The sequence below is a fragment of the Pteropus medius genome, unplaced genomic scaffold (assembly GCF_902729225.1).
Source record: "Pteropus medius unplaced genomic scaffold, Ma_sr-lr_union100, whole genome shotgun sequence".
NCBI lineage: Eukaryota > Metazoa > Chordata > Mammalia > Chiroptera > Pteropodidae > Pteropus > Pteropus medius.
The window spans coordinates 7,722,187-7,734,585 of record NW_024349799.1 but is presented as its reverse complement, the minus strand read 5'-3'; the positions used below and the strand labels follow the sequence as shown (position 1 = coordinate 7,734,585).

General features: G+C 35.7%; 1 protein-coding gene across 1 annotated transcript in view; it reads left to right on the top strand.

The window, feature by feature from the left end:
- Nucleotides 1-12,399, top strand: part of ACACA (acetyl-CoA carboxylase alpha) — a 244,652-nt gene that overhangs the window by 138,992 nt on the left and 93,261 nt on the right. Inside the window, exons 33-37 of the mRNA XM_039886513.1 lie at nucleotides 3,138-3,194; nucleotides 3,419-3,463; nucleotides 9,682-9,723; nucleotides 10,784-10,999; nucleotides 11,763-11,918. Of these exons, the coding sequence (XP_039742447.1) occupies nucleotides 3,138-3,194; nucleotides 3,419-3,463; nucleotides 9,682-9,723; nucleotides 10,784-10,999; nucleotides 11,763-11,918 (516 nt within the window). The remainder of the gene's footprint in view (nucleotides 1-3,137; nucleotides 3,195-3,418; nucleotides 3,464-9,681; nucleotides 9,724-10,783; nucleotides 11,000-11,762; nucleotides 11,919-12,399) is intronic.

The window sequence follows — 12,399 nt, the reverse complement described above, 5'->3', positions numbered from 1 at the left end:
CACACACACACACACACATGATCCTACTTGTTTTAAAAACTTTCAGATTTCACCTCTTCTATGAAGACTTCTCTGAGTATCCCTAACTAAAATATATTTTTCTCCCTTTAATTTCTAATTGGGCAACATAAATTTATTAGCAGTCATAATAATTTTTATTTATAAAGAACTATTGGTGGAAAGTTTTTTATTTGCACTTTACCACAATCCCATGGGATTAGATTAGTCAGGAATTATTCCAATTGTAGACATGGGGAAAAGCTCAAGATCGGAGAGATTAATTAAAGCCCTGATCACGAGCTGGTAGATGATAGAGCAAAAATTAGCATTTAGGCTTTGATGCCATCTCTAGGGGGCACAGATCTTGATACTTAAGTAAATAATACATTTTTAGCCCTAAAAATGCTTCTAGTCTAGTTGGAGGGACTGGTTAGGCAGGCTCAAAACAATAGTCTGCATAGTTACATTTCATTGTGATACGTGATAGATGCCAAAGTGCCCTTAATGACAAGACACATTTCTTTGAATGGAAAGCACCTAGCTATAGTGCTTGTGTTTAAAGAAAGAACTTAATAGATTTAAAAAAAACCCAAAAAACTTAATCAGCAGTATAAACAATTAGTACTATAGGCATTCAGATCATGTAATGCTAATGGTAGATACCCAGGGAAAGATGGTAACTTTGTGCTTAACATGTGTCTTAGCATTTGCCCCATGATACTTTCACAGCACATATACTGACCTGTGTTCGTTGCGGCCAACATGAAGAAAATGTACTTACCAAGAAGTTAAAATAGAGGATATGCGTTGGAATTTTTCTTTAGAAGAGAAATTTACCTTCTTTCTTGCCCTTGACTCATGACCACATACAATTAACCTGAGACCAGGGACCAAGGTAATCTTAGTTGAAGGAGTCCTAATGTTGTATATGGCTGCTGCTGCTGCTGCATGATGAAATAGTCCAAAATTTTCTTCCCAGGCTTTGAGGCACTAATTGCCCTTACTGTAGGCTTTTTTAAGATCTATATGTGTTGTATATCATCACATGTGGATTTAAAGAAGCAGTTTACAACATATACTTATTAATTGGCAATAAGAGATTATTTTTTTCCTTTTTGAGGCACAGAGAAATCCAGTGTCTTTGCCTTTGGCTATTCAGAAGGGTAAAGGTAAACTATGCCAACATTCCAAGCCTATGGAAGCTATTAACTGCATCAGATACTATGCTTATCCAGGAATATTTGAAAAAAAAAATGTAAAAATGAAGAAAAAGCAATTTTTTAAAAAAACTGAAGAGATAACTAGTTTTGTCTTTCACTTCATGATCATGCTTCTAGCAGTTTAGAAAAAGTTTCTTTTTTTAAAAAAAAGCACACATTAAACTATCAAATAGGTTGATCCAAATTGTCCAAATAATTTTCTAGTCCCAGCATGTCTTTTTTTTCTCTCGTAGAAATTAGGATCATATATTTGTAAATGACTTGTGGAGGAGATTGAAGCAGTCAGTGTAAATGGAGTTTCTCCAGGTGCTGACGCCTAATCGCTGGGTAATAGCTGTGGACTTGCTGTGAGACCCACATTATTACAATGTAATCAGAATCCTGTTGCTCTGCTGTTATTGTCAGCCACTTGTGGAATTTTAAAAGCAATAACAATTTTGACTTTAAATCATGGCATTATTAAAGTTATTTTCTTCCCTTGCCTGAACATAGCTATTGATGCTTGTCTTTGAAGGACTTGGCTGTAGTGGAATTCTTTGTCGGTGTCAGAAGAAATGTTTCTGTTCCTTGGCACACTGAGAGGTTGAGAACCACAACCAACTCACACCCACCCCTCCCTCTTTGCCTCCCTTTTCTTAATATGGTATCAATACTTGGTTATTTACTCTAACGGGTATATTGCTAATACGGATCATTGTTAAACGTGGTTGAACCAAAATTTATATTTGACAAGGAAATTTACTATTAGGAAATTTATTTTTTCAGTTATCTTTTGCTTATGTTAATTAATTTTATTGCTAAGCAATGCCAAAGCAGAAATGGTTTTCCAGTAGGAGGAAATGGCCCAGAGAATGTGCTTGTCTATATGGGGACACCAGTTTGGACATTAAAAATATATAGTATTGTGAAAGTCAAGAATCGATTCATGAACATATCTCTTGGTTAGAGTTATTGCAGGGAATGTGATAAAACTAAACTTTGGATGTAGGTTATGAAAATCCACGTATTTTTTCTGTTTGTGTTATTCATATATTTTCCCAAGTCATTTAACTAGTAGGATTGCTTTTCTACTTGCTGCCACATAACCCCTCTTTGTTAAGGACCCTTCAGATTATGTTGTTTACTTAGTTCATTAATCTGTTTCTTTGTCTCTGCCTTTTGAAATAAATGAGCAGTATAAGAAAGCTTAGATATGAAGGCCCAAGACTCATATAAGAGACTGTCTTGAAACTTCTGGTTTCTTTTGCCTTCTTATATACTGCTCACCTATGCCAAGTGGTGATGTGAATAATCACTAAATTTAAAAGCCTGTTAAACATTGCTTTTAGCAATTTTTAAAGAAATATTTTTTTTAAAATACCTTCATGTATAGTACAGGGGAAATGTTTTAGAAGAAATGAAAAGATCAGTATTTGTTAGGTTGAATTCTAGGAATGCTGTATCTGATGATAGGTGCTATCTGTAAACAACAGGTTAGAACCTGAATTTTCTGTTTTATGAAAATTCCTTCTTTTCCCTCTGACCTGAATGACCCAATTTCATTTAGCTTCTGTTTTGGTTTTAATCTTCACATTCAAACATGCCCAACCCTGTGACTTCTATAAGCAGAAATTATGTTACGGTCTGCTTAGATGTGAATCAGTTCTTAAGAGAATTTAGGTAACTTCATATGAGCCCTTCCCATACCCAAAGTTTTCTCTCAGTTTTGTCTAGATCAGTATAAAACCTATTCCGTAAGACTTAGTCTCAGGAGCCAGGTTGAGATTTGTTTACTTGCAAGTTTGAAGGTTCTGAGCCAAGACAGAGATAACCAGAAAGGGTACTTAGCCCATTCAGAGCCTTACAAGGATTGAATGGGGTGAAATTTAAGATGAATGGAGATCTCATCTATCCTATGTTTTACATGTTTCTTCATAGAAAGCTACCCTGGTTGAGCATGGAATCCGGCGCCTTACTTTCCTGGTTGCACAAAAGGTATTGGCGTGTGAATTACGCTTCTAATATATTATATGCTGCTGCTAGTATTTTAAAAAATAAAATAGTGGAATTATAATCATATGCTTAATTATAGAATTTATGCAGAGAAATAACTTTTTCTATAAATTTAAGAAAAATATCACCTTTTAATCAGATTGGTTTTAATTTTATTACTAATTGCCAGCTTCTGCTGTTTTTCCTTCTTTTCTTTCATTTGAAAGGATTTCAGAAAACAGATCAGCTATGAGGTGGATCAGAGATTTCATGTAAGTAAAAGGAACAGTAATGAAAGATTACTTAACTGCTTTTTGCATTTGCCACTGATTATTTAAACAGAATGTGTGTGAGTTATTTAGAAGGGCTGCACAGGCTTTTGGTCCCTCTTCTTTCAGAAAGTATTGTAATGCATATTCAGTTCTTCTACAGTCTTCTTCAAGCTAAAGGGTTTTTCTTTTTTCACCCTGTAACAAATTCTCAATATATTTCTGAGAAATAATTAAGGATGAGTACATGCATTTATCTGAATGAATGAGGTAGGAGTTAACTAGTAATTTGTTCTGCGTACATAGTGAATCAATAATCAAGAACTGCCAGTTGCACTTTGGGGTCATGGCTTTTACCAAAGACAGATTCAGGTTCTATTATTGAGAATTCTCAGTTCTGAAGAACAATTGTCTATTATTTAAAATGCCTTAGCAGAGCCAAGGTTGGTACTTTTGTCTTATGTTAATTCCAAGAGCAGAAAATAAGAATTGAGCGTTAAGTTGCTTTTTTTCCAATTTAACTGAATTAACCGTTAATATTTATGACATTAAAAATGTTATAGAAAAGAAAAGTAAGTCAATAGCCTGGTATCTAAACTATGGTATACCCATATACCCACTATGATGATAGCAGTAAGGCCAAAAATCCAGGTTGCAATCAAGAGGTCATTCTTTAATATGATCGTAGTCCAAAGATTTCTTTAAAAATTAATTCTAATGTAGCAGAGATTCCAGAGGATGTTAGGAAGTCCTTATTTTCCTAATAAGAACTTTATTTTGTTTTAGCAATTAAGGTAATTTAGTTTTCAAGCCCTGTTCATTTACAATAATGAAGATAACATCTGGGATTCTGGAAAGGACTTTCTAAACTCTAGGACCTATGTGTAGTTGCTTTTATTACTGTTTTGTTTATTAGGTCTCTGGCTCTTGACATTTTGTTTCCCTTCTCACAGTTCACCGTGTTGGTCTAGTCTGTAGAGAAACAAGAGCCTACTCTGCAAACTAAAGAGCTAAGATTTTCTGAAATGCTTTAGGAAATGCTGTGGACTGCACAACTCTCCTGTGTTATGTTATTGATGTCAGGAAGCCAAGCAGAGTACAGATATATATCAATCAATAGCTTTAGATAGGAAACTGGAAGCAATGAAGAAGTATGAGGAGCTTAAAGAGAACCCTGGGGCTTTAGGAAGAAAAATCAAGAGCTTAGAGAATAAAATTGATACTTGGGGATGGAATATGAGAGCCTGTGAATAAATACTATCATTGGTAGATGCTGATCAGAACTAAGATAGACGTGCCAGAGCCAGACCCTGGATTTGGGAAGAGTATTAGGCTAGGTTCTTAAGCATTAGCATCATTATTTTTCTCACTGACTTTGGAGTAATATATTATTCTAGAGAATAATACTGAATTTATAAAATCGTTATCCTTTTTCCTAATGGTTCAGATGGAGTCTTCATATAGCATACTAACTGGTTTCCTATAATAAGTATTCCGTGATAAATTAAAACTACTAAAAATTTTTAAAAGCCAAAGCAATTAATTCTCATGGACTTTTTTTTGTGTGTTTTATATATGCAAAATGTCCTGTCTTATCGCTGAATCTGTGTCATGCCCTAGAGTATATCTACAGCTTTAAATAATTTTTTTCTCCCTGCTATGCTAAATATCTGGATTTAGGTTGAATAGAGACATGTATAGGCAAAATCTGCTAGGAAACGAGCCCAGCAGGGGGTCTTTCCCGGGAATCATTGACCAGTTCCTATTATAGTGGCGCGAAGTGGGACATCAGTTATATTATCAAGTGACTTGATTTGTCACGAGTGTAGGAAACGTTGTTTTAGGACATAGAGAAATTAGAGTTTAGGTGTAGACTGGATTTTCTCTGAAGAGTTGCATTTTAGAGGATTTGGAGTGTTTTTATCTTAGACTCCTTAGAAATAATTAGTGGTTACACAGGGGGCAAGGGCAACTATTACTGAATTCCATCCAGGATCTATGATAGCCAGGAAGCCTTGGCAGGAGTTGTACAAATCTAGGGCTCACTGTCGTGGTGCTCCTATAAGTTCTTCTGCTGGTGGTAGCTTGCCATTCATGAAGGATGCTTAGCCTCTGTCATGTCGTCTGATGTGTGCTTGCCCCATAGTTAGTGTAGTGTGAAAAAGAGGAAGCTTTGCATGAGTGTTAGAAATGAATCCCTTGATCTCTCTGGCTTCTTGGTAATCCACTGTGATGTATGCAGTCTCCCCTGTTCTACAGTGCGAAATCCCTATATTATTGAATAGAAGAGCGAATGCATCCATGAGGGGGCAAGGAGAGGAGGAAGGTTACCAAGTTTAGTTCAAGAACAATATTGGCTGCTGTGGAATAAAACAGCTGTGCTGTTACACAGTCGTCTCTCAGACTGTTTCAGAACCAGAACAAGGCAAATGAGGGCCAGAGTAGAGGTTCCTAGAGAGTATACATGTTGTTAGGTATTTATTTAGATGCCAGTAAAGGCTATAAGCATTTATAAAACTTCATTGCTTAAACTTCACAGTCTCTAGAGAGCTGTCCATTGGAATGTCTGCTGCTACCTTAGTTTCTTGATTCTACCTAGAGACTGTTCTTCTGAGCTGGCGGTATTTACTAGCATTAAGGAGGCTTGGTGTCGAGTCTGTTTCCATAATCATCTAATTAAATCAAATACATATAATGGGATTTGACTAACTACTTAACATCGATATTTAAGTAGAAAGTTTGAGAAAAAAACATGCCTATTATTGTTATAAATATCTCCTCCATATTAAAAAAAAAAAAATTGAAGCCTTGGAAGCAAAAGAACAGGCTCTTTGAATTTTGCAGCTGTGTAAGCTGCAGGTCTCCAGTTTCAAGTAGTATTAAGTCTTTGTTAGTTTCATTCACATTTCAGGTTCCAAAAAGTTAAGCAAAAGGTGCTAATTAAATGGAATATAAGTATTATACTTTTTGAAGCTTTCCATATTTTTTTCAGCCAAGTTTTGTAAAAGATACTAAAATGTCTATTTTCAAGATTTCTTCTTATCCTTTGCCACCTATGCAAAAGCATCAGGTCCAAAAATTGTGATGAGATTCTACATCAGTTTTGCATCTGTTAAGTTTCTCTTTTGTTTCTTGTTTATAAGATTTCCTGAGATTCTGCTATAAGTCACCTAGGAGATAGTTGTACTTTTACTGAGTTTATGTGAATGACTTCCACTTTAAAATTAAATGTTTGGGATTATTTGGACCTGAAGGCAGATTCCACTATTGAAAAGTTATCATGGTTAGAAGTTCATGTCTTTAAAAAAATTTTTTTTATATGTCAATTATATCTCAATAAGCTGAAAAAAATTGGTAATTCTCTTTGCTAGTAGATCAACTATTAGTTTTTCAGAAGCTTTGGTTTGGGTTTTTGTTTTAATTACAGTGTATATAATTAGTTCTCAGCATGTTGAGGTAAAAGAGAATTGCACCAGCAAGCTTTCAATTTCTTCATCTCATTAGGTTTTTAACACGATTATTAGTATCATAATCAGCTATGATGTGTTCTGTTGCAGGTTTTCACATTCTCTGATTTGCAGGGTGTCTTGATTGGCTAATTTAGGCAAATTATTTTGATTGTCTTGATGATGGTTGGCTGATTAGAACACAGCAGGGGTATAATTTCTTCCTGAGAAATGTCTCATTCTTTTGTTTTTTGGTACCAGAACACTAAGAGGGTTTTTCTTTGTGTACTTTCAATTATGATGTTTGCCCATAACAGTAGTAGAATGTCTGGAAAGCAATTACATTAGTGATAGAATAAGCATGAATGCTGTTAGTGGAAAAATTGCCAGTGTGAGGAGATAGGATGAAGGAATTTACTAAAACTGTAGGATCAGACTTTTGTATTTCTTCTTTCCTGTGTTTTCTGTGTTTTTGTGATTCTTGAGTGCCAAAAGAGGTGACTTTTTATAAAAGTCCTTAGACTTGAAGAATTGCTCATTGATCCTGCTTTTCCATTGCACAGAAGTTCTTGCCATCTTCTGGTCTGAATGCTTCATGCTTAAATTGAGAACTTTACTGTGGAGCTAAAAATTTACTCAAAAAGTTTTCCAAAGTTTGCTTATATCATCTCCATAACACCTTTTCTTAGCTAACCTTAATGAAAGTGGTTTTTCTGATTTGTAGTCTTTTCCCACATCTGCCAAGAATTAATCTCCTTCATTATTTGTGGTAAAGATGTTTCCATTCACATTGTTCGATTTTCATGCCTTTCAGTTACTACAAATTTTCTTGATTGGTTTAGTGGTAAAGAAAGCAGGAGAGTTTTTGGTTACTGTTATGTTTCTGAAGGAAAATGATTTTGGTCCTACAGTTGAACACACTTGAATAAATGGTATACTAAATAAACATTTTAATTAATTAATAGTTAAGGCAGAATACAAGAGTGTGTGCTTAAAAGACTGTATTATCACTTTCCTTGACTTTTCTTTGCGAAAATTTCATGGAAGGATTTTGTTACTCTTCCTTTTTGACTTGTTAGTCTTAGCTAATGCTCTGAAAGCTATACCTCTCAAGTATAAAACCAAAACTAGATTATATAAATCCTTGAGCATGAAACCTGACAATGCAGCCGCACATCTTCCTGTCTAACCTTGAAGTCATCTCATGTTTTCAGTATTTTTCAGGGGAATTAGAGAATTATTTAGAATGAAAACACCATTAGTAAAAGATCAGTGCTGTGTAAAATCCATTTTCAAAGGACTTTTAAAGACCCAGGCCTGGTCTTGCTAAACAAGCTCCTAGAAGCCTGTTAAATGCAGTTTTATAGTTAAAATGCCAAAGAAAATATAAGAAGATTTATTAACTCTGTAAGCTATAAAAATGTGCAAGTGAGGGTAAGGTATAATACCTGTGGAAGGTATTCAAGTTCTCAGTAAACTCAAGAACCACAAGTTTTCAGCATATTTTGTTTGGTTTTTGCTTTTTTAAAAAATTTCCGTGGTGGTTTTGTTGTTGTTGTTTTGTTTTTGGTCTCATCAAAGAGAAGTCCTCTAAATAAGGAATTTGGATTTTAACAAGAATAGAAAGGTACTACCCTATACTTGAGAGATAGAGTGGTAGAGATGAAAGGGCATGGTCTCTGGCATTAAAGAGACCCAAGTTCATGTTCTGGCTTTGTGATCCTGGGCATATCACTTAGTCATGGCTTCCTCAGCTGGAAAATGGGATACCTACCTCTAGAGGTTGTTGAGAGCATTCAAGGAGACAACATGTGAGAGCTCCTGCCACCTAGAAGGCTCTTATTTCAGTTCAGGTTTCCTTCATGGTTCCTAAAGCTTATTGAGGGATATTTAGGCAGCTAGTCCTGGTCTTTCTGCCTTGTACTAATAAGAGTTTCATTATATTGCACTCATAATGAAGAAGATGCCTAATGAAACCTCCTATAGAGGCAAATAGTAATGACTTGATTCCAACACTGCCAGTAGAGCTTCCCATCCGAGAAACAGGGGTATTTGGTGTTAATAAGTTAAATTTCAGAAACTAATGGACTCTGCTAATTGAATTCATCTTTGTTAATTAATAAGGTTCTAGTAAATTGGTTGCTTTCTTTTATAATGCCCTGCAAAAGAGCAGTAAGACCAAATGATTCCAAGTTCACTAGTTCCCCGCCCCCATTCTTTCTTATGCATAGAATGGTGGTGACCAGTGCAACATCTTATACTTTTCTTTGTCTCGAAACATTATTCTTTAAACCTTTGAAGTTATTGACTTGAGAGTGAATGTGGAAAAACATGAATTGAGTATTCTATGCTTTCTAGCTAGCTTACATTTTAAGAGTTTCTTAAGGGGAAACTTGGGAAATCAGTCCAGTAACTACTATTGCGGTGCTGCAGCATTAGGGTATATTGGTTTTATTTGCCAGATTGTGCCAACAGCAACACCAGGAAGATTTTTTTTTTTTTTACTTGGGAGATGAAAAAATACTAATTATTTTTTCCTAGGAGAAAGTAGCTATTGAAGTTAGGTTATTAGTGTGGCGATTCTCAAATTTGGAAGTGGGGTCGAAGTGATGGTTATCCAGAGGATCATTCACATTCCCTGGGCTCAGCTTTGGTAAGGAGCGTGTTTTCTAGGAAACTGTCTTCTAGATGCTTGAGTGCTTCTGTACTGTGTGTTTATCCCCAAAGAGCCATAGCTATGAAGGACTGATACATTTCCCCCTTCTTTTAACACAGAGAGAATTCCCTAAATTTTTCACATTCCGAGCAAGGGATAAGGTAAGAACCAATTTCTCTCCCCGCTCCCCCCGCCTCCTTTTTTTCTTAAAAGCCCAAGAGTAGCTTATCTTTGCCATATGCTCTTCTTGCCATTTTTTTCTCTAGTCGACCTTCTGCTTCCCTTTGCCTTACATGTGTCTTAGAACTAAGGATTCACTTCTGAAAAAGTTTGGTTAGGAAACAATCAAATGTATTGTCCTACCCAAAGAAAGCAATAACTTTCAAAATCATCTTTATGCTTTAGGATGATCCTAATGATGTGATATGAAAGGACTGTTGTACATAAGATTATTCTTGTCACCTACAGACAGTTCATTTACACTCAAATCTTGTGTATGTGCATTAGTTTTTCAATTTTAAAATACAAAATTTCAGACCATGTTGGTTTGTTCCTTTTACCAGCTTGTATTTTTGGTGCTCTCTCTTCATTCACTCAATTACATGTACTCTGGAAAAACAATTTAATTTCAGCAAAACATACTGTAAATGTTAATACAACTCTTTAAAAAGATATATAAATAATTATGTATCTATGGATATAGTATGTTCCAAAGCCAAATATCTGTTTTTAAAAATTATGTGATGTTTGTCAGGTATTTACTATGTCCTTTTGTACTGTGTCAGAAATGATAATTGTATAAGACATAGATTTTGCTCATGAGTATTTTAGACTAGTTGGATAAACCCAAAACTCTGGTATGTGCGGTAGTTATTAATGTGAAGCAGTTTGTAGTTAATTGTAAAAAATGAATTATAAAGATATAAAATGCTATAGGAGTTCTGAGGGAATTGCTATTTTTGTTTGTTCCTTTGTTTTTAATGGAGAGCATCACCACTTGTGAAAGCATAAACAATGAAAGTTTGGGAAATAAATAGGTATTTTAGTGCCTAATCTTGTGTAAGCTATGGCATTATCTTTGTATGTGGCTCATTTTTGTTGTTCATTAGCACATCATAGCTTATGTTTCTATTTTTAAGCATCTCTTTTACATACACATTCATGATATAATTTTGGAACAGCCTCTTATGAGCTGTTTTTACCTCCACTTCTTGTGCTCAGTTTGAAGAGGATCGTATCTACCGTCACCTGGAGCCTGCCCTTGCTTTCCAATTAGAGCTGAACCGGATGAGAAATTTTGACCTTACTGCCATTCCATGTGCTAATCACAAGATGCACCTGTATCTTGGGGCAGCCAAGGTGGAAGTTGGCACAGAAGTGACAGACTACAGGTTCTTTGTCCGTGCAATCATCAGACATTCTGATCTGGTCACCAAGGTGGGTGTTGTACTTTAATGGGAAGTTATCCCTGAGGAAAGGGACAGAGGAACAGGCATGGTTCAAAATCAGGTTTTCACTGTTTGAATCAAGGCTCTTGTTCCTTTTCATCTCACTCTCTAATAACCAGTAAACGTCTTGAGAGTCATTTCTCTCACAGAAGTAAATATTCCATATAATAAAAGGCATTTTTTTTCCTTTCATTTGATTTTTCTTGGTTATGGGAGCATTGCATGATAGTACTCACTTGAGAAAGGGAAAAGCATGCAAACAGGAAAGTCACAGAAAGAGTTAGGTGACAATAGGGGGTAAGGAGAAAAGTTTGAGGCCACCCCATTGTAAAGAGGTAGGGTGGTTTCTGTACACAGCAAGGCGCTTCCTGGTGCGTTAGTTATTACTGCATCCCATAGCCATAACCCACCTTCAACTTTTCCTTTCTAAATAGATTTTCTTTCTAAACTGCCCTGTTTGGCATATGTGAGATGTAACCCTATTGGGGTTCTAGCTCTGGGAATGCCCAAGCATCTCTACCCGTTTGAAGCAAATGATACACTAAGAGGCAGGAGGAAAGGCTGCAGGAACTCTTTATCTGACCCTTGCCTGCCCTTGCTGCCTGTGGTTATTGGGCTGAGGAGAAAGGTAAATAACATCTGTAGCAGGTGCCATATGATCCATGATATATGACTGCTTACGTAATTATAATAGCCATTTCTTTATTGCCTCTTTTAAAACACATTAATGTTTATCTTGATTTCCCACACAGGAAGCTTCTTTTGAATATCTACAAAACGAAGGGGAGCGACTGCTCTTAGAAGCCATGGATGAGTTGGAAGTCGCTTTTAACAATACAAATGTCCGTACTGACTGCAACCACATCTTCCTCAACTTTGTGCCTACAGTCATCATGGACCCATCAAAGGTACATTTCTCCTTCGCTTCTCTCCCAGCACTAAAAGCACAAGCAAGGGAATTCATTCACATTTATTCACATATGGACCTGGAAACAGGGACTCTTAGTCAGCTAGTTAAGTCCTTGATCTTTAAAGTTCACAGAATGCTTTTAAGACTGGATTTCTGGGATGGTGTCAAAAATTTGATATAGCCATTGAAAGCAGACCTCAAAACTGAAGGTGATATGATCTTATCTTACTGGCCATTTATAAACAGTACAAAAACATAAAAACCTTTCTCTTCTTCCATCGGTACCTGTTTTATGATATTTCCCATGATAGTGGTCCTATGTTATATAATGCCCTTGGATTTCTCATCTAGAATAATTAACTTTGCTATTATTGGGCATTTTGGCAAAATTACTGCCTCGTGTGTTTTATATGTTTTCTTCCCTGAGGCTCTATTCTGAAATGCATTCCTTAAGATTTAAAGAAAGAAAACAAGATGAT